We start from the raw sequence: 20,975 nt of genomic DNA, 5'->3' as shown, positions 1-20,975 counted from the left end.
CCACCCTATGGCCAACCTGGGCATATAAATTAAGGAGCCCATGGCCTGGAGCACAAGGTTCTCCTCGGCCACGTTCAACCCGCCATAGTCGAAAAAAAATGTGGGGGGGGGTGTCCGGTCACGTGACCTTGTGGCGTCATCACAACCTGCCCACCATGGCTGGTGGCAGGTCGCGAGAAGTTGCTCGGGATCGAAGAGGAAAACCTGGGTCTCGCAAGCTACATCGATGGCAGCACCTACCATCAGGGCAGTGGCGCATCTCTTAACCGCTGCACCGCTGCTTCAGCAGTGGTATGAGGACTGTCAGGAATTTATTAGTATGAAGTAGAGAGTGATGAATGCACGTATATATATGGGCATTCAAGGATCTCTCAATAAAGGTGCGGTATTCTTGGAATGTTAAAGGACGCCACTTCATGTATATCTTTCAGCAATAGTTTTTTTTTTATGCGTTTCGTTGGAGCTTAGTCATCTGTAATCAAATTTTGAATGCCAGTGCCTTTGAGCCTTTCCTTCTCCTCTCATAACTTTTTGCGCGCTCAAAGGTCGGTGCAGAAGCGCCTACCTTAGCTTGCGACGGAGGAGGGCGCGAGCATGAAAAAGTCGCTGGAAAGGACTTGCCAACTTTCGCGCGTGATTATGGGTTCTCTGCTGCGTGTAGAAGTGTATTCATCACGAGACAATACAGTGATTGAGCAAGTTTATGTACTCTCCACAGAAGGTGTTTCAGAGCCTCTTTAACTCATTAAAGCTATCGTGCCATGTCCTTAAAGCAAAGCTTAAGTGTCTCGTCCAATCTTTTTTGCTGTTGTCCTGTGCTCAAAACACAGCAATGGAAACGTCTGGTCAGAGCAGTTGGTATTTTTGTTCTCATCACTGACCCTTTTCACGCGATGATCATCATCATCACCACTATCAGCTGGCTACGGCCACTGCAGCGCAAAGGCCTCCCCCATAACTTTCCAATTTAACCACGTCCGTCTTTCTGCCTTTCAACAAATCACGTTTTCGATTTCCTCGATTTCGCTCCTTCGCCTGTAGAGAGTGCTCTGCCCCATGGTCGGAAAGGTATACAGAGAAGCCAGCTCTACAGATCCGTGCATTGGAGAAATGTCGCTACGGTGCCGTGCAAACTACCGCCATTTGCATTTGAGACTCCCGTGCCACCACGTAAACCTGAATTGTGAGTCTGAGCGCATCAAGTCATGCAACTCGAGAATTCAACGGCGAATGCCGCTCAAAAGAGGCCTGTCCAGCCAGTGGCGTCGCCCAGCTCTGACACTGCAGCAGGGGCTAGGCAGGAAAGGGACAGGGGCCTTTGTCCTCAGCCCTAGCGAACCCGCACCGTCTTTTCAATTTCCCCCTTGTGCCCTTAACCCGAACAACGACCAACCCGGTTCCCACAGCGCGGGAACAAAGGCCCCTCTCCTTCCTTTTCTTGCCTAGTTTCTGCTTCATGAAAACCTGTCGACGCCATTGACTGGAGTGCATTAATTAGAGGAGCATTCGCAGCTGCATTCTTGAGTTGTAACTGACTATAGAAACCGGAGTCCATGGTTTATAGAGGGCAGGCAGATGGTTTAATTCTTGACACACACATATTTAACAGAGGAGGGGGAAGCCTCAGGATATATGCTTGCCAATGTTTCGACAAGATTACTTGTCTTGGTGTGGGCAAAGCGTTCATCATAGGCGGGGTTTATATAGGGCCTTGACTCAAATGAGGAGGGCCCGGTGAGGGGGAGGAGGGTGTGTGGGAAGGGTGGGGAGCGTGAACTTGAAATTTCGTCTTGTCGGAGGAGGAGGTCGTCTTGTTGTTGCTGCCCTCAAGGGGATAATGGCTTGTGCAGGTAGGAGGAAGAGGACAGGAAGGGAGGTAGAATGGCTGCTAAAGTGGATTGACCGGCTGACTTTCAAAACTGCAATAAAGAAAGACACTAGCTCAGCAGAAAGGAATCGGGGGGGGGGGGGGTATGGAGCGTGGAGAGAAAGGCTTTGTGTCCAACTGGAAATTCACAGAAACGACTAAAGGCCACATGCACGGCCACACGGTCACACTTTTTAACCGGTTCACCCTCTCTTATTGGTCTCTTCTTTATCTACCCCTCTCCCTATCACCCCTATCATAGATTAAGACGAAACAGCGCACCAGTAGAAGGGCGAGGGAAAAAAAGACGAAGCACTGCGCCGTGTCCTGTCTGTGTTTGTATACGTCCTACCATGAGGCGCTGCGTGAGCCTCCTGGCATGGACCTCTCCACAGATGACTTGCCTCCAAAGTTACATGCATTCATTCATGAATACATGCATGCTCTGCGATGGAATATTGCGGTATATGCATGCATACGTTATATCGAGCAAAAGGGGGCGCTGAATAAAAAAATTAATCCCCGATTTACTTCGTTAAACTAAATGCAACGTAGGTGCCCTAGAATAATATATCGTAATAAGGGAGTAATAATTCGTTGGCATCCACCTAAGCGCAGCCATACGAGTAGTAAGGAAAGCCACACAGCTTTTTCAGAAACTTCGTCCTGGTCCGGGGTTTGAACCCGGAACGCTGCCTCCACGGAGCAGTCGCTCCACCAACTGAGCTAACTGGGACGGCAAGCATATGGTAGGGCGAGAGCGAATTGATTAATAACTCGAAGTGGGAACACTGTTGGTAAGATATTTAGGGGAATCCCGCCAAGGTGGTGTACACTTGTAATAAGGGAGTAATTACTCATTGGCATCCACCCGAGCGCAGCCATACGGCTGCAAAGGAAAGCCAGCGAGCGTGGCTGGGCGCGAAATTTATTCTCGCTCGTTACGAAGGAGCAGCCAGGAGTCGTACGTCGCTTCCGCTGCTTGCCCTGCCCCAATGGGCAATGAAACTCCCTTGGACGTCCCACGGACATCCTAAACATCTACAGGACGTCCCATGGACATCATAAACGTCCACAGGACGTCAAAGAATTTTTGTGCCCATTGGAACCCTTCTGCGGCGACACGTTGAACACATTTGAGTTCACGACGCTAAACGGTCGTCCAATGCGCCGTCCCAGGCCTTTTCACTTGGCGACGCTGGTCTGGTTGACGAGTGTGCCGCTGGGCAGCGACACATCCCAGGGAGGCCGACCCGCACCGACCTCGACGCCCTCGTCCAACGCGCCCGGCGACAGCTCCGGTCGCTGCGGCGCGGGTGCGACTGCGGGCGGCGGCGGCTGTCGCCGGTCGGGGGACGCGTAAATCGACGACAGCTGCGTCGCCACCACCGCCACGACGACTCCGACCGAGAGGGAGACTAGCAGGCATCCGATGAGCACGTAGCGCTGGTCCCTGCGCTGCTCCCGCCGCAGCTCGTCCAAGATGAGCGGCAGCGGGACGTCGGACAGGTCGCCGCCGCCGCCGCCGACGCTGGTCGCGATTGCGTCCACGCTGTCGTTTGAGGCTGGCTGGGCCGTCGAAAGGGCCGCGCGACCGCCTTCGAAGCGCCGCGAGTCGATGCGCACTTCGGGCGAGAAACGCGACGCCATCTTGACATCTACTTCTTCTCCTTCGCGTCCTCGAGGAACCAAAAAGATGAGCTGGGACCGTTCTGTTAATTCGAAAGCATTACTGGGCTATGTCAGCGAAAAGGTGTCCGCAAGATGTGTCCGCAAAATAGGGAAGCAAAATTTTAAAAAAAATGTGGAGATCTGAGAGCCACTGCGCACTTTCCTTTCGTCAAAAACGCTTCGTTTCCGCAAAACACATGCTTTCGCAATCTCTACGTAAGCAGACAAGGTCCCTCAGAATTTTTTACCTTTTGCGAGGAAAACAGCCGGCTTTGGGAGAAATATAAACATTTCAGTTGGGCTGGTTAGGTGGTATATAGACCATGCGCTTACATCAGCGTCCGTTGTGAACTTTCTTCCTCAGTGTCATCGTGTCTTGTCGCCGTTTTCCAAGATATCAGTGCTTCCCTCCTCCAGAATCACCCTCCGGATAGTTCCTGTGGTAATCACCCTTCGGTTACGCATTCTCCCGCTCTCGCCATGACCTCCTCTTTCCGAGGTAACCACCCACCGAGTGGTTCCCGTGGCAACCACTGCGGGTTACGCACTACCACTGCTACTACGACGCGAAGCTTTTGCTAGAACCGTGTGCAGTGCGATGTCAGTACACGTTAAAGATCCCCAGGTGGTCGACATTATTCCGGAGTCCTCCACTACGACACCCCTTTCTCTCTACTTTCATTTCACCCTCTCCCCTCACGGATCAGTTGAGGTGTCCACCGAGATGTGACAGGTACTGCGGCATTTCTTTACCTCAAAGCATGAAGCACCATAAAGCGCGCTTGTAGTTCTAGTGGTACAACGCCAGCCAGGTACGCTTATATTCCGGTGACTATAAGATCAGCACCATCAAGAGAATTTGTTTTGATTAAAGTTAAGGCGCACTAACTGTCACGCTTCTTGATGGACACCGCAACCACGCCGTGAGGGAAGGGATGGAGGAGGGAGTGAAAGATGGAAGAGAGAAGGGCGCCGTATTGGAGTGTTCAGGATTAATTGCGAACACATGGAGCCGTTTAATATGCACTGATATCGCAAAGCGCACGCGTGCGTCCTTTGCGTTCCGCCTCCAACGAAATGAGGCTGCCGCAGCCGGGATTCGGTCCTGTGCCCTCGTCGCACAAGTGACGGAGAGGTAAGGGGACTCTCGTTACCTCAAACCCGCTTATTTCAAATTTTCGGTTTAATCGAACTGGCGTCTTGATTTGGCCAGCATCCAGTGTGTATTAAAAAGCTCTTCTTTAACCATACTTTGCCCCGCCGCGGTGGCTCAGTGGGTTTGAACCCGACCGCGGCGGCTGCGTTTTGATGGAGGCAAAACGCTAAGGCGCCCGTGTGCTGTGCGATGTCAGTCCACGTTAAAATCTCCAGGTGTTAAAAATTATTCCGGAGCCTTCCACTACGGTTCCTCTTTCTTCTTTAATTCCCTCCTTTATCCCTTCCCTTACTGCGCGGTTCAGGTGTCCAACGATATATGAGACAGATACTGCGCCATCTCCTTTCCACAAAAAACCAATTATTATTATTAACCATAATCTGTACAACTCTAAGAATCTCCAGTACCCTTCGGATTCGAATAATCCAGGACAGGCTTATTTTTTTAGTGCGTAATTTTCTGCCTACAGACCACGGGATATAAATGTTTAAAGACTATCTCTAGCTAGGTGTGAACTGTGCAGTTTTTCAAGTATAAGTTGAGTCCTGCGGACGCCGGGTGGACACTGTGTACCATAAATTACTGTCGATACAATGCGGTCTCCCAAGAATGCGGCAGGAAGCATTGCCCAAAGCTGATCTAACGAGGCATATTCATTCGAGACTCCAGCATTAAAGTGATGCTTGACCACTTCAAGAAGAACCCTGACAGCACCATCGCCGAGGAATTCAGCACTCCTCTCGGATGCATGCACATTATTTACATAAAGCCAACATTAATGACCGTCTGAATCAATATGTAGGGGTTGGCCTTTAATTTTCCTCAAGGGTATGCATTATCTCAAACGAGAATCGTATATACATGAACGAATTGGAAGGTTTCCTCCCATTTGCCTGTTCTCGCTTTTCAGACTCGCAGTAGTTAAAAGAAAAACAGGTTAACAAGATCAACGTCATGTGGTGCGTAAGTTCCAAGCGCATGCGGACTCGTCGATCTCTGCGTGACGCGCAGTCCTGTTCTCAGCGCCATCCGCCACTGCGCAAGATCCCCTTCAGGTCGTACGTCGCATGGATAAAGTCAGGACTTGGGTTGCTTGGGTGCAGAGACCCCTGGAGCAGCCTACATTTTGCCCACTGCCGCACCGCCCAGTCTCGACGTGCTCGCCTGTGGCCCAGCTCGGCTCCTGAATTCCCATGATCCGTCGTCGTCTCTGCCGACTCCGAGGCTGGAGGCGTTGAGACGCTCCGCCGAGCGAGGCGGGGCCTCCTTGTACTCCTTCGCACGGAGCGTGGTGGGCTGCTTGTACGGAGGTGAGCTGAGAAGCCACACGATGAGCACCACCAGGACCAGGAGCACGGAGCCGAACGTCAGCACGGAGCCGATGATGACGCGCCGCTTGTCGCGCGTCTGCTCTCGCTGCATCTCGTCCAGAACGAGGGACAGCGAGGGCGAACGCGAGCAGAGACCGCTGCTTCCGAGGGGCGCCTGCACCGGCGTGACTACGCCGCTGCCGCCAACAGAACCGGGGGTGCCGATGCCCTTGTCGCGGGAGTGGCGGGAACTTGGCTGCCGCGACGATTTCGCGGAGCCTCGCAGCTGCTCGCTGGCCATTTGCGCGGGGTGCATCTGTCTCGTTGGCCTCAAAACAGTATATTAACGGGGTGGTGGGAGGAAGACGGAGGCAGCTTCTTGTTCTTCTTTTTCGATAGCTGGCGCGCGCTCACGCGCAGTCCTGATCGCCGCACGAGCGCGTTCCTCGCGTGTTGCCAGCAAACGTGCTACGATTAAAAAAAATGCATATATGTTTCAATGCTTACTCGTGCTGTCTAAAGAGCCGTTTACATGAAGCCGGCAGGGCCGGGTTGAGTCGAGTTATCGGGTCGAAAGCCGGTTACTAGGTTCATGTAAACGCGCGCCGAGTCGGGTCGGGAGTGGACGGGACGGGAGTTAACTCGCGTACGTTCACTCATCACGACCCTTCCCCGATGTGGTTGTAAACACTGTCGAGTCGAAGAGTCGGGTTAGTGGGAGGAGAGAGAATAAATGCGAACCTATACTCCGCCTCCGAGGCGGCGGTGGAGCTCCGCAATCTTGGAGTCGGAGGCTGCCACGGCTCGATGCTTGGCATCGCTGCAGCTTCCCTTCCGGTCGTACGTCGCATGGATGAGGGCAGGACTTGGGCGCAGAGACCCCTGGAGCAGCCTACATTTTTCCCACTGCCGCACCGCCCAGTCTCGACGTTGAACCGATCTCGGCTCACTAAAATCGAGTTCATGTAAACACGCAGTCGTCGAGTTGGGTTAACCCCCGACTGGAGCGGGGTCGGGCTGCCGCTGTTATTGGTATTTATTTTCATTTGGCCAAAAGAGCCATAGCTGTAACTCGAGAGGCAACAGCTGCGTCAGGTGACAGCGTGTTCCCTTCAAATGTGACGTCACCGGAATGTGGCGTCCATGCGAGTCGATCCTCGTGAACAAGCATTCATTGTCCTCTGAACTAAAAGTGCGTGTCACTAGCTACGGGACATGAGGAAAGTTTTGTGTTTGAGGCGAGGAGTGCGTTCGTGCTCATCTGTACGAATCGCGGCTTATGCTCTCCTTTTTAGGTCGGGTGACTCAATTTCTTGTTGCAAATAAGCGCTTTCTATTTACCCGTACGTCGCGGACATGCTCCATTAGTGTCAGGTAACAATAAAAGAAAGTAAAAACGAACTAAAGGTTGCCATTTGTTGCTTCTTACCCTTTGGTACATGGGCGGCACATACTTATGAGAGATGCCGGCCACGCAGGCAAAAATTCAGTGCCTAATGCCACCAAGCTGCGTATTTAGTAGAGAACACCAGCAAGCTTCTTATCAACTCCTTTTATCAACGCCGTTTGGCAGCTGCGCATGGAAACGACGCGAGTACCGTGGTCGAATGCTGGTATACTCTGCGACGTTTCGAAGCACGATGGAAAATGAGAATAAAAGGTAATTGGAAATAAAACACAGTTGATCGCATGAGGGGATGCGACAAAGTTGCGTTAGCAGTATTGCTTGTACGTTTCGCTGCTACAGTGATCGTCTTCCCGTTGTGGCTTTGAATTGTATTTCGCTGTCCCTCATCGTTCTATGGTGCTGCGTGAGCTTCTCGAGGATGGAGGATTCTGGAAGGTCGAAGTGAGGTGGAGATGGGTGCTTGGTTGTTGAATTGGGCAGGGTGGAGGCGGCTTTGTTGGTGATGGGTCGAAGCTTCGAGGGGGCCTTGATGGTGAATGCATGCCCACTAGCCTTCCTTTTGATCTCCTCTCCGCTCTTCCCATTTTGTCGTCCTTTATAAGTCCACCGTGCACTTACCCCCTCCCTCATAAATTTAACGATATTGGAAGAGGTGTCCCGTCGAAGGATAAGGGCTGCAGAGGCCCTTACTCCGTCTGTGACGTGCCGATGGGGCTCTCAGGAAGATGCAGTGCGCAGAACATGTCCCAAATGTTCCACTCCGGTCGCTGAGGCGCATCTACGCCACCTTTTATGGACGTGCCCAGGAACGCAGGACTCAAGAAGACGACGATTACTGGAAGTTGCACTTACGGCTGCAAGGGAGAAGCACCTTTCTTTATGGCTAACGGACAGCACTAAGAGCACGAGCATGCCCAGGTTTCTGGAAGAGAACGACCTCCACGATCTACTTTAGCTTATCGACAGCCTCTTTTTATGCCACATGGCAAGTCTTCGAATTTAAAAAAATTGGCGGTGGGTGAAGCTTTTTGGGTGTGTAGATGGTTTGTTTGATGGTAGGTGGAGGGCAAAGGGGGCAGGGTTGTGGACGGAAAGCCTTCTAGAAGGTGGCAGCAGTGCAGAACGCCGGACGGAGATTTTGAGGAGGGGGGGGGGGGGGACTAATGATAATGCATTAAAACCATTCGTCCTGCAGTGGTCTCAGTTTCGCTGATGATGATAACGACGATTACCGTGACGATAATGAAGCATGACCGATCAAGGCTTATTGTCTAGGAGCAAATTTCCTGCATGACAGATATGCCGCGATCTGTCAAAATGACTGCAGAGCGACAGAGGCCATTAAAGAGGTAAGAATATGTTACTTCGGGCTTCAGCGAACATGACATCAAACACACCAATATAGGTTGACGTAATTTATGTTAGGGCAAGTTTATTCCAACGTTTATACCTAACAATTCACAAACGTTAGGAAAATAAGAACTATATGTTAACGTTTTACCAAAACAAAACTGTTAATACTGTTACGTTTCGGTGCGTCGAAATCTGGGCATAGTGCACGCGACAAGCACCATTTTCCTCCTTCCGCTCATCCAAAACGTGAAAAAGCAGAATACGAGATGAAGCCGCTGTCTTTTAAGAAACGAGGTTTTATGAAACTGTAGCGTATGTCACATGGAAAATTAGAACAACAATGAAGCAGGCGAGTGCCTAAACGCGCACATATCCCTTATATTTGCACTGAACGAATGGATAAACTAAGGAAGAAATGTACAGCAGTATTCCGCTTAGGCTCATCCCGAAATGTTCCTGTCGCTGTCGTCACGCCGCGCCATACAGGAAGCCGGTTGCTCCGTGACGTCAGCCGGCCTCGCGACCGACCCTGGCGTAGGCGGACGTGGTGACCGGCGGCGGCTCCCGGTTGGCCACTGCCTCGTCGCGCCACAGGCGGGCCCACACGATGAGGACAATGAGCACCACACCGGCGATGACGACGACGGAGGAGATGATGACACGGTTCTTGGCCACCAGCTGCTTGTGGCGCAGCTCCTCGGCGATCATCGGGATGCCCGAGTGAAAGCCGGGACTCCCCGGCCCCGTGTTCCTGCCGATTCAGCAGTGAGCTTCGGTTCAACAGTGAATCGCTGGCACTGACACATACAGGCGCTCTGCTGCTGCGCACTAAGTTGGGGGTTCGAACCCTGTTTCGGCAGCCGCATTTTAATGGAGCTAAAGATAGCAGAGCGTTTGTGCATCGGCCCCTCGGTGCACGTTTGTAACATCGCACGCACTCAAATTGTTCCGGAGCACTAGCTCCAGGCGTTGATTTATTATAAATATATAACAAATTGTTATATACTACGAGAAAGAACTAATACGGGGCGCCTAATTATCATCACGTCATGCAAGCGCGTTAGCATTAGGTTTTCGTGTTTTTAATTGCTTCTTATACTTTTATATTTTCTTATATACTTATATACTTTGCTAATTAGAGATTCTTTGTTGAGCAACTTTGCTTTGCTCTTTACTGAGTCATTCTTAGTAAGGACCATTCCACTTTCGTCATCACCATCACTAGGCTGACTACGCCCACTGCAGGACAAAGACAGCCCATATATCTCCAATTAACCCTATACTGTGCCAACCAAGGCCGCCATATCCTCGCAAACTTCTTAATCTTATCCACCCACCTAACTTTCTGCCATCCCCTGCTATTTAATCAATTCCGTTAGCCTTAACTACCATCGGTTATCTTGCCTTCGCATCACATGCCCTGCCCAAGCCAATTTCTTCTTGATTTCGACTAGGATGTTATCAACCCGCGTTTGTTTTCTGATCCACTCTGCCCTCTTCCTGTATCTTGACATTACGCCTACCATTTTCCTTCCCATAGATCGCTGCATTGTCCTCAATTTAGGTTGAACCCGTTTCGTTAGCCACCACGTTGCTGCCCACGAGGCGAGTGCCCGTAGGATACAGCTGTCGTACAATTTCCCTTGAGGGATATTGGTAAACTGCCATTCATGATCTGAGAGTGTCTGCTAAATGCGCTCCACCGAATTCTTATTCTAGTTATTTCATTCTTGTGATCCGGATCTGCGATAACTACCTGCCCTAAGTAGACGCATGCCCTTACCACTCCCAGCGCCTCGCTACCAATCGTAAAGAATTCACTTCCCGGACTGTTGAACATCACTTCAAGTTTTATGCGTATTAATTTTTAGCCCAACCGTTCTGGTTTCCCTGTATAAGTAATTGATCATACTTTGAAATTCATCATCTGAGTGACTTAGCAAGGTAATATCAACGAATCAGATATTACTGAGGTTTTCTCGATTAACTCTTATCCTTAACAGTTCCGATCCAGGTTCCTGACTACCTCCTGTAAGCAGGCTGTGAACACTACGCCGCCGGACACCAGCATTTATTCGCGATGGGGCTTCGGCAAAAGAAAAAAAGACACCTCACTGGCAAGACCTAACTCCAGACTTCCTCATGAAGTGTTCTTGCGGAGTGGGCTACATTGTCTTGTTTTCTTTACTGCCTGACTGGCACTGCAAAACACGACAGCACTTTTCTAAGCACTTTCATTCCAAACCAGGCCAACTGTCATGAAAGTGAGCGACTCAACGTGTTCATGCTCGCGAACGTATGTGTTGCGCATACCGAGAAGACGCGACAGGTTGCGGCGAGTAGACGAGGCGTCCTTCTTTGATGATGGGCGGCGGGCTGGACACGTACGGGAAGCCCGCCTGGGCAGACCTTGACATCACGGGGCTGCCAGTGCCGCCCATGACTTGGGGCCCTGGGGCGGCGTAAGAGGCAGCGACACCCTGCTGCGCGGGCTCTTGAGCATCCCGATGGTGCTGCTTGTGCTGCTTCTTGGCCATTATTCCTCCTGCTTCTTCTTCCTCTTTGTCTCCGGCTGGCGCCTGTTTAACAAAGCGTGGTCAGCACAGAAGGCGACTGTAGCGCCCTCAGCGGCAGCCACAGGATAGTGAAATGACGACTGTCTGCCTGTCTGTCTGTTGTTGCCAGGAAGAAAGAAAAGTGCACAGGCCTGCCACAAGACGAGCCACAATCGCTACCACGTGCAGATAGTAGGAGAGTTGAAAGATTGGATAGAAAGACAGGATAGTAAAGACGCACTAAAGACAAGGCCGATCCCGGAGGTAGTGCAATACCGGGCCAACCGGTGGCGGGAGTGAAGCATCCTTCAAACTCCCCGCCACATTTCCAAAAATAAGTCCAATTGGACCCGTAAAAGATACTCTACGGGGTCCGGACATACTGAAATGACGACGAAGTTTGGCTTTCGAGATATCCATAGCTTGTCCGACCAACATTAGCTGGCCGTTCCGTTGGTGTGGCGCCAACCGGGCATGTCAGGACCGTGGAGAAGGGTTGGGGAAGTGGCAGGGATTTGATGGGCCACGGCAAGCAATGTGCTTTTGTTGATTCCCCAGCGCTGATTTTCACAGGAGCTTGAGTGCCTCGACGCGCGCGCGGGGAAGCGCATTCATAGATTTTAGACTTCAATGAAAGGGAAAATTTGGTTAATGCGAAAGCATTATATGATGATGATTATGATGATGATGTCCTCAGGCTTAATGGCACGTACCCACGGCTGGGGATTGGTCAGAGTTGTTGTGTCCTAGGTTTCAGTTTTGTTCTTCTTGGATTGGATTTGGCCTTGTCTACGTGCATCTGTACTTTGGAATGTCATGTGATCGTTCCATTTAAAAACTCATCCCGCCATTAATAAAACGTCATTCGTCATGTTTTGCTGAGTCTCGACTCACTTCTTGTGGCCGTCCAGGCCGGCACCACATTGGCGACGAGGATGGGATTTTATATAAAACGATCACATGACAATCCAAAGTACAGATGTACACAGACAAGGCCAAATCCAATTCAAGAAGAACAAAACTGAAACCCAGGACACAACAAGAGTGCATTGCGGAAACAAAAGCACTATTTATTTAGTTATTTATTTATTTATTTATTTAAAATACCTTACAGGCCCCATGGGGGCATTGTGTAAGGGGGGTTACAGAGTGGAGTATTTGGATAATTTTGCCTCTTAGACTAGAATCTGTACAAAAAAATGAAACATAAAAAACAGAAAAGAAAAAGCAGTGAATTCTCATTCTTGCAGAGGAATCTATTTGATTTAATTATATAGTCGTGAATGTAACCGCACGCTGGTTTCAGGGCACATCCCTAGAGATAGAGGAAGCAGTAGTCGAGCGAGGAGGACCTCCAAGTAAATTCTACGGAGATGAGCGAATGCCTCACGCGCTAAACTGCGAGTTTATCGCGCTGGGTTTGCGTACTGTTGTCTTCACCAACTTCCATTCGGACGGCGCAAGCAGATCACATTCGCTGGCCATTGCATTAATCTCATCATGAACACAGCATCCTTCCACATTTCTTTTTAACTTTCTCGTGTGGAGGCATAAGCATGCTTGCACGAATTCGCGGTTCTTTTTTAGCTCACATATTAAGCAGGCGTTCGTAAGGCACTACTATTTGAAGCGCTTTAATGAGAAAGGAATAGGTTCCAGTCAACACGCATATATGCCAAGCTGAAATTATGCAGCAGATGCCATTTCAAACTAGCGATACTTTAGTCAACCTTTCTACAGCATTCTGCAAGGCACAAATAATTAAGCTGGCTGCATCTTGAAGTTGCGCTTCCCATTGCCGGTGATCGTATCTTTATCGCAAACTATCATGTAACCATTTCTATCTCAAGCTTCCTTCCGTTCCTGCAGACAATTTTTTGTTTTTGTTTTTCATTCTGTCAGTGAGCATTGCATCGATGGGTCCCATATGCTTTTGCAGCAAGACTAACGATACTGTAATTAAGTAAACAAACAATCGAGGAGGCCTCGATGTTGGAAAGTTGACCTATAGGAGATGCTCACGTCCATATGTGTCCCAGCGTCCTTTCGCACGTTGAAGTGAATCCACGTATATCTATCTACTCAAGATGAAATTCGGCTACGACCCAGGGACGAGCAGACACACACTGCAAGCGACCGCCGAACTGCAGGCGGTTCACCGCAAGGCGGTGTGGTTGGAGAGCAGGGTTTTGATGAGGCGCGACTCGGCGTCGACGTCCGAGTCGTTGTCGGGCAGCTCGTATCGGTCGGCTCGACGAGCATGGGCGGGGGGCATGGGCGGCCGGCGGTTCTCCGGCGCCTCATCCATCAGCACACGAGCCACCACCACCAGGATGACAAAGGCGATGGACAGCGCCATCACGACGAAGCCCACAAGCACGCGGCGGCCGTCTCGCTTCTGTTCTCGCTGCAGCTGCTCCAGGACCTGCAGGAACCCATGCACAGGGCATGTAGACGTTTCTAAACGTGGACGTCGCCATATATTGCTCAGTCGCTTGACTACTGTGTGTACTTGGGGCTAATATTTCCACCCTGTTTGCACCTAGTGTACATAGCAGTTCATCGAGCAATAAGGCGACGCCTGGGGAGCGCTCGGTAGCTCGCGCCTCAGGTGCACAAAGCAACTATAGCCCACCGAGCGGTATGGCGTCGCTCAGATTGAAAAAAGAAAAAAGAAAATGTTTCCAGGAAAAGAAAGGCGCTGTAACGGTCTCACATCTCGGACGACATTCTAACCACGCCGTGAGGGAAGGGATGAAGGAGGGAGTGAAAGATGGGGTTTATGGTTTATGGGGTTTAACGTCCCCAAGCGACTCAGGCTATGAGGGACGCCGTAGTGAAGGGCTCCGGAAATTTCGACCACCCGGGGTTCTTCAACCGTGCACTGACATCGCACAGCTCACGGGCCTCTAGAATTTCGCCTCCATCGAAATTCTACCGCCGCGGCCGGGATCAAACCCGCGTCTTTTGGGTCAGCAGCCGAATGCCGTAACCACTGAGCCACCGCGGCGGCACCGGGAGTGAAAGAAGGAGAAATAGGTGAAATAACGATATGCTAATTTTACAAATCTTTTCCACCTTGGAGGATTTCCCTAAACATTTGACCAATATATTACGCCACGTTACGATACGTTGTGTCGGGTTAGGCTATGAGGGACACCGTAGTGGAAGGCTCCGGAGAAACTTCTACAAACTGCGGCTTTTAAACTTGCACTGACATCACGCAGCACACGGCGTCTTTTGCGTTTCACCTCCATCGAAACGCGACAGCCGCTATCAGGGCTTCACCAGTGTCCTCAAGCATAGCAGCCGAACGATAATTTCCATCTGAGATTCTGTTTAAATACTATAGGGCATTTCATTGTATTCAGTTGAGATAAAGCTTGGGATAAATCTCTAGCCTGTGCCTCTACGCTGATAATAGCAATAACATTAAGTAGGATAGGAAAGGCTGAGTAACTGCCTTAGGCCCGTTTCACATGCATGCGATTTTCTCCTGCGACACTGCAAATTCAGTCGGTCTGCGACTGGGGAGGGCCGTCGGTCTAGTCGCAGACGACTTGCGATCGAGTTCCGTCCGGTTGGTATTCAGTCGCAGCGTCGGTGTGTTCGCTCTGCGACTGACCAATGGGGAGCGCCGAGACGGCGTGCGACGTGGGGTCACGTGGGAGCTGTTGCCGCTGCGGAAGAAAAACTGTTTACTCTAATCAAAACATGCGAAATATTGCCTTGCATCTAAAAATAAGCTGGCCATAAAATCAACACATTACGTGTGACGTTTCCGTCGCGTTTGATAATGGGTTGCCGATGCAAACACCGAAAAACCTTGCCCGTCCCTCCGACCGAATTCGCTGTTGCATGTGAAAGCAGTGACTGAAAACCGCACTGCGGCCTCACCGACTACACCGAATATTTTCTCTTCAGTCGCAGCATGTGAAACGGGCCTTAACCGGGGCCATGGAGGAAGACTATTGCTCCGTGACCGGGGCCCATGCAGCACACATCTTTGCGACGAATTTGAGGAAATATTTGAGGCTGATAACATTCCCTTGCTCGGAGTCACTCAGGACGTTAAATGCAAAGCATGATCAATGAGTTAGACAGAGCAGAACGGTGGGTCTAAAAATTAGCATTGCGAAAACCAAAGCAATGTTCAACAGTCTATCAAGGAAACAGCAGTTCATAACTGGTAGCGAGGTGCTGGAAGTGGTAAAGGAATATGTCTACTTAGGGCAGGTAGTGACAGCTGATCCGGATCATGAGAGAGAAATAACCAGGAGAACAAAAATTGGGTGGAGCGCATATGGCAGGTTGTCTCAGATCATGAATGGCAGTTTACCAATATCCCTCAAGAGAAAAGTGTACAACAGCTGTATCTTGCCGGCACTCACCTACGGGGCAGAAACGTGGAGGCTAAAGAAAAGGGCTCAGCTTAAGTTAAGGACAACGCAGCGAGCTATGGAAAGAAAACTGATGGGTATAACGTTAAGAGACCAGGAGCGGGCAGAGTGGGTGAGGGAAGACCTCCTGGCTGGCAAAGGACAGAATTAGTTGGAGAGACATCGGAGAGGCGTTTGCCCTGCAGTGGCGTAGGCAAGCTGATGATGATGGTGAGGAATTATTGGGAAGAAATAGAGGTCATACCAAATTAGACGTTTTCAAGAGGTATAGATGAGGACAGGCTTAGTGGAGGTGCACTGAGAGTCATGTTTAATGCGTGCTTTCAAGTAACCCAAATATAGAGGTTTGCGCTTTGGGCGGAAAGCCATTCTCGTATACGCTTAGCTGCGTGTGTGCAACACGCGCGGAGTCGCTGGCTGGGCACGTCCGCATGAGTGATTCGGCGCATGCGCGAGCTGCGCTGAATTATGCCACAGCGAGTGGCCAGAATCAACGAGGCAGCAAAAGCGAATGGTGGGAAGCACTTTTACTCGCAGGCGTGGATAAGGCGTGTTTTTTCTTACGAAATGCATTTTTTTCATGCTAAGATAATCGGCTTGCCGCCCCGGTGCAGCGCAGAGGCCCACACACTAGTCTGGAGCGCTCAAATGACGCAGTCGGGACTGCACTGGCGTAATTCATGAGTGGCCTAGGGCTCGAAATACCCCCAAATCTTGCGTGCCCATTTGTACGAGTCGTTGGTTACTTCGCAAAAAATCACAGGGTGGTCAAATCACATTTTAGTTTGAAAGCCCTGCTCCAGACGTACCAATCCCGAGCAAGAATCTTGTCATCTTATCTTGTGCTCCGAACTTGTTCGGCTAAGCTCGGGTAACTTCGGAGCACAAGACAAGATGACAAGATTCTTGCTCCGGGTTGGTACGTCTGGAGTAGTGCTTAAGTTTCCCCTCCAAATGATCGAAGAATGAACACCTGCTTTAGCACGTCGATTCAGCTTAACTACGTTAAGCTCCTACCACTTTTGTGTTGGCGATGCGAGAGCATAAGCTGCTGATGCCTTTACCAGAAGCAACGCCACTTCCCTCCAGCCAATGAGAATGTTCCGGACTGGTGGCGCCATGTCCCTCCAGCCAATCAGCGAATTTAGATTCCGACGGCACATTTTTCTTTTTCCGACGAGGTTTTTAATACTACCGCATTTATATAAAGCCTTCAGGTAGCGACGGATATCGCCAACGTAAAACAGAGGGCGAGGTTTGAGCTCTCTAGACACGTATGCGGAGATATGTACATCTTGCCTTCTGAATAGGAGTTAGTTTTATTTACACTGGTCTGTAGCTGTAATAGAAGCGCCGACTACTTTGTTTACGGACGGAGTCGCCATGTTAGCAGGCCAAGCATGGCACGCATTCTGCATCTCATTCAACATTTTCCACACATTTCCTCGCGCGCTCTGCGCTTCTGCGCGCTCGCGACGTTGCATAATCAGCCGCGTTTGCCCCTTGAGGGTGGGCTTCCTGTCTCAATCACGCGTCTTGCAGAAAAGCCAGTTTAAAAAGCCTCCCTGATTTTTTTTTTTTTTCAGTAAAGTGTAAAGGAGCCGAAGCTTGCACCTACGTCGGTTAGCATAACCCTCGAACACTATGCAGTGCCCAGGTTGCCAGCATTGCCAACATTTTTGGCAACCTGGTTGCCAACAATGCTGGTTACCCTGCCGTGGCAAGGTTACCCTGGCAAGGTTGAAACACTGCCGGTGTGTCAGTTGGCGCTGTTTCTAAGAAAATCCGCATGCTCTCTCCACCTGCAACATTTCACCTCCTACACTAAGGTTAATGCGGTCTAGCATGCATTAGCAAGGACTCCTCACCAGCATAGGCCCCAATGTGCGCGCTGGCCATCATTAGAATGATTCTCACCTCAAGAGCGGAGGCCGCGTGTTCTGGACGAATAAATAGACTTACAAACTGCCCCTTTCATTTCGGCAGCCCTATAATGCCCATTTGTTGCCACAATTTGCTGACGCGCAGACCTAAAGAATGAAACACGTGGCAGCATACCGCATGTGCGGAAACTACGAATATACCTGATCCAGTCTGGGGCCAGCCAAAGGATTTTGGCGCTGCTGCGCCGAAGTGCCGCAGGATCTGGCCGTGAACATAGCCTGCAGGCCCCTGCTGCTGGTGTCATCCTCCGTTGCTGGTTTCATGGCGCCTAGCACTTCTTTGTCTTTTTCTTCTTATCGTTCACCCTCTTCACGGTCGTTTTCCGGCGTATGCCACGTTTGAGGATCCTCCCGTCGGGGGCCACGTCCACGGACTTGGTGCATATGTCTCCCGATTTGCAAATTGCAGGGAACGTTCAGAAATACCGGATTGAAGTAGTTCTTGCGGTGTACGCAACGAGCAGCGCTTTTTATTTCAGACAGGAATTGACGCGGAGCTTTGTATTTTTTGTCTGTTTATGCTCGAAGCCGCTGGCATGTGTCATGTGAAAGCTGTTGCACGCTTTAGCGATTTATACTTTCGCGGCGCGAACTGCTTGACGTCATCCCGGCGTCCGCTGAGCCTCACGACCGCTCTTTTATCCTATAGCTGTTCTGGCCTCGTCTTCTTTAATCAAGGTGGCCAACTTAAAAGGGGGCGCTGGTGGTTTAAGACTGAAATTAGCGCAATATGAAAGTTCAGAGCGCAGTTTCACCGCAAACGAGCCAGCGGTTGAGGCGGAAAATTTCGTAGCGATAGCTGCATTACGGTAGCATTTCGAGCCTTCAGCGTGGCCGCGCGGTCGCGGTCACGTGGTGCGAAGCGTGGCTGGTCACGTGATTCGTCACGCGGTTGGTCACATGACCAGCCACGTTACTGGTCACGTGGTGCGGAGCAGCTGCTCCTGCGGGCGGCGCGGTGCGGCGGCAACCGAGCTGCAACAGCTGTGCGCATGCGCCGTGTCAAGTGGGAAGAAGATGAAGAAGGAACGCCCAGCGAAACGGAGCGGCGAAAGACTGACTTTGCAATTCAACTGAGCAAGTTCCACTCGGCCAGCTGTAGCTATCGCGTCACTCCAGGTTTAACCACAGCTAAACCACTGCCAATTTTTTTTAAGTCGCCAGGTAAAGATAAACAGCAAGGTAAATCTCGACAGAATGTTGTCCTGTACAAGGGCACAACAACAACTGCGTTATCTAGATCGGCTTGGATGAATATGAACATTCGAGCGAGAAGATCGTTCGATGCCCCCTTAATATTACGAGGCAGAAGTTGACGCGAGCCATGCAATCCGAAACCAGCACTGGAATAAATATGTCGTCATGTGTGCTCAGAACCCTCCTCTTGTGTACTGTATGACTGTATGTTGGTGCTCGCCCTGCAGCTTTAATTACTAATGCAGCTCCCGGAGGCTTCATAAATCCTGTAGGATTTAGAAAGCTTTTGGGACAATAAGTTTTCTGATTTCTCTCTGCCATATATATAAGCGGTTTTATGTTTCGTTACCGAACAAAATATGCAGCAGCCAGCGCCCAGATGTGGCGTCGGTCGTGACGCATGGCAGTTTATTACCGAATACGCACGACCCCTGCTCTTGCTTACTGAGGACAGTGTAAAGAAAGGTTGTCCTCTGAATCGACTCGATATTCACCAGCGACATCTTTTCAACACATTCATGCCGGCACAGACGCTTGCGCATCAGACTTCTAATGAATAATAATAGCAGTAATAATATTACTGGAATTTTTTCATCACAAAGTACGAAGAGGACCGAGAGAAAAACCTGAAAAGCTTGACAACGACAGGCCCTCGCCCTTTGCATGATAGACGACAACAAACTTTCTATCCTTTCAGCCGGATAAAATTTCCTTAAAATAAAGTACCCTGAAACAACTTATATTGTCGGATACGCTCCTTATAATTATTTTTTAATCGCTCAAACATACTGTTTGGAGAGCAGGTTCGAAATTTTTTAACAAAAAGGCGTCAAAATAACTGCACCAAAGGTGAATAAATAACCGCGGCCAAGCGATAAACATCCAGAAAATCTATATCGTAGCACATAGCACCAAAAAAGAAAAGAAAGCGATGATCCCTGCCCGAGCGCCTGTAATGGCTGGCCCGCCGCGTCGCAGCTTCAACCTCGGCCAACGGAACCCTCGAGTAGGGGTCTCCCACGTTTTCCCTCAGAATTAACCCCTTCAAGTAAGATGTTTATTCCTCCTCCTTCTCTTTCACTATTTTTTATCGGCGAAGGAGGAAGGATACCTTGAATTCAGTAAGCGAACGGAAAACTGGTATTGCACCGTGTCCTCGTTTTTTGTCTTGTGTAAGACGGCACTGATTTTCTGGATGTTTATCGCTTGGCTGTAGTTACTTATTTTGCGCAACAAGCAATAAACTGTTAATTGTTAGTGCACGTATGTGTACACGTGTATCGTGTGTTCTCTGCCGTTTGCTTTTGGCGCCATTTCGTTAATAAATAAAGAAAAAAAAATCGAGATCACTGCGGTAACCCGCATTGGAGTAATGCGAAAGCATTGACGCCTCCTCATCACTCGTTGCGTCTATTTTCTCCTCTATCGCCCCTGTTTGCCTGAGAATTTGTGCAATTCGTCTAATTTCTACCACGTTTCGTTCCAAACTTTCAAATTTAGCGCTGCGTGTTTGCACCGCCCACATTTTTCGTCACGTGTTAGTACACATCCGGCGTTTAAAAATTGGCGCCACTTTTGCCCTGGGCACAGCCACTTTTTGCACATTTTTGGCTCTAATTAATTAAGTATTCATCAGACCGCCACCAAATTTTTTGTGCAGCATCCTCGCATCATCCGTCTTCGATTATAACCACTTTCTAGACGTTTTTCTGTCTAGTTCCCCACAATGGCTGCGGACACGTTTTGGTGGCACGAAACCGCCGACATAGCGTAGTTATAGCCTATTTATTTTATATTTATTACCCTGTTTTATAGTAAAGCTTTCGCTTTAATAAATATATCCACCTGCAAGCTTATTATTGGAACCTCTGCAAAACAAATAAAAACATTACAGGTGGCTATATAGGCAGCAAGAAAAGCCAATAGGAACAGCTAAGATTCCAATTTTAGGACTGTTATTTTATAAACGTGCGCGTTACGGAAAAGGGTAAATACGGGCTGGTTGGTACATTTTTGAAGAACTAGAAATAACAGCGCTACGGAAGACGAGACAAGACAGCGCTGGTGTTTGTCCTCTTGTATCGTCTCACACGTCGCGCCATTACTGTCTTATAT

General features: G+C 49.9%; 2 protein-coding genes across 2 annotated transcripts; both read right to left on the bottom strand.

Annotated features, from left to right (window-relative positions):
- Nucleotides 1–9,156: 9,156 nt before the first annotated feature.
- On the bottom strand, nucleotides 9,157–11,330 carry LOC144097002 (uncharacterized). Its single transcript, XM_077629802.1, has 2 exons — nucleotides 11,079–11,330; nucleotides 9,157–9,516 (listed from the first exon to the last, which is right to left on the bottom strand). Exons 1-2 carry the CDS (start codon nucleotides 11,300–11,302, stop codon nucleotides 9,273–9,275), a joined length of 468 nt encoding a protein of 155 aa, XP_077485928.1. The 5' UTR covers nucleotides 11,303–11,330; the 3' UTR covers nucleotides 9,157–9,272.
- A 1,688-nt stretch (nucleotides 11,331–13,018) lies between these two features.
- On the bottom strand, nucleotides 13,019–17,933 carry LOC144097001 (uncharacterized). Its single transcript, XM_077629801.1, has 2 exons — nucleotides 17,805–17,933; nucleotides 13,019–13,745 (listed from the first exon to the last, which is right to left on the bottom strand). The coding sequence occupies exons 1-2, from the start codon at nucleotides 17,925–17,927 to the stop codon at nucleotides 13,476–13,478; spliced, it is 393 nt and encodes a 130-aa protein (XP_077485927.1). The 5' UTR covers nucleotides 17,928–17,933; the 3' UTR covers nucleotides 13,019–13,475.
- Between the last annotated feature and the right edge of the window lie 3,042 nt (nucleotides 17,934–20,975).

This window comes from Amblyomma americanum, chromosome 7, assembly GCF_052857255.1.
Source record: "Amblyomma americanum isolate KBUSLIRL-KWMA chromosome 7, ASM5285725v1, whole genome shotgun sequence".
NCBI lineage: Eukaryota > Metazoa > Arthropoda > Arachnida > Ixodida > Ixodidae > Amblyomma > Amblyomma americanum.
The sequence above is the reverse complement of the archived record's forward strand: the minus strand, read 5'-3'. Positions and strand labels throughout refer to the sequence as shown.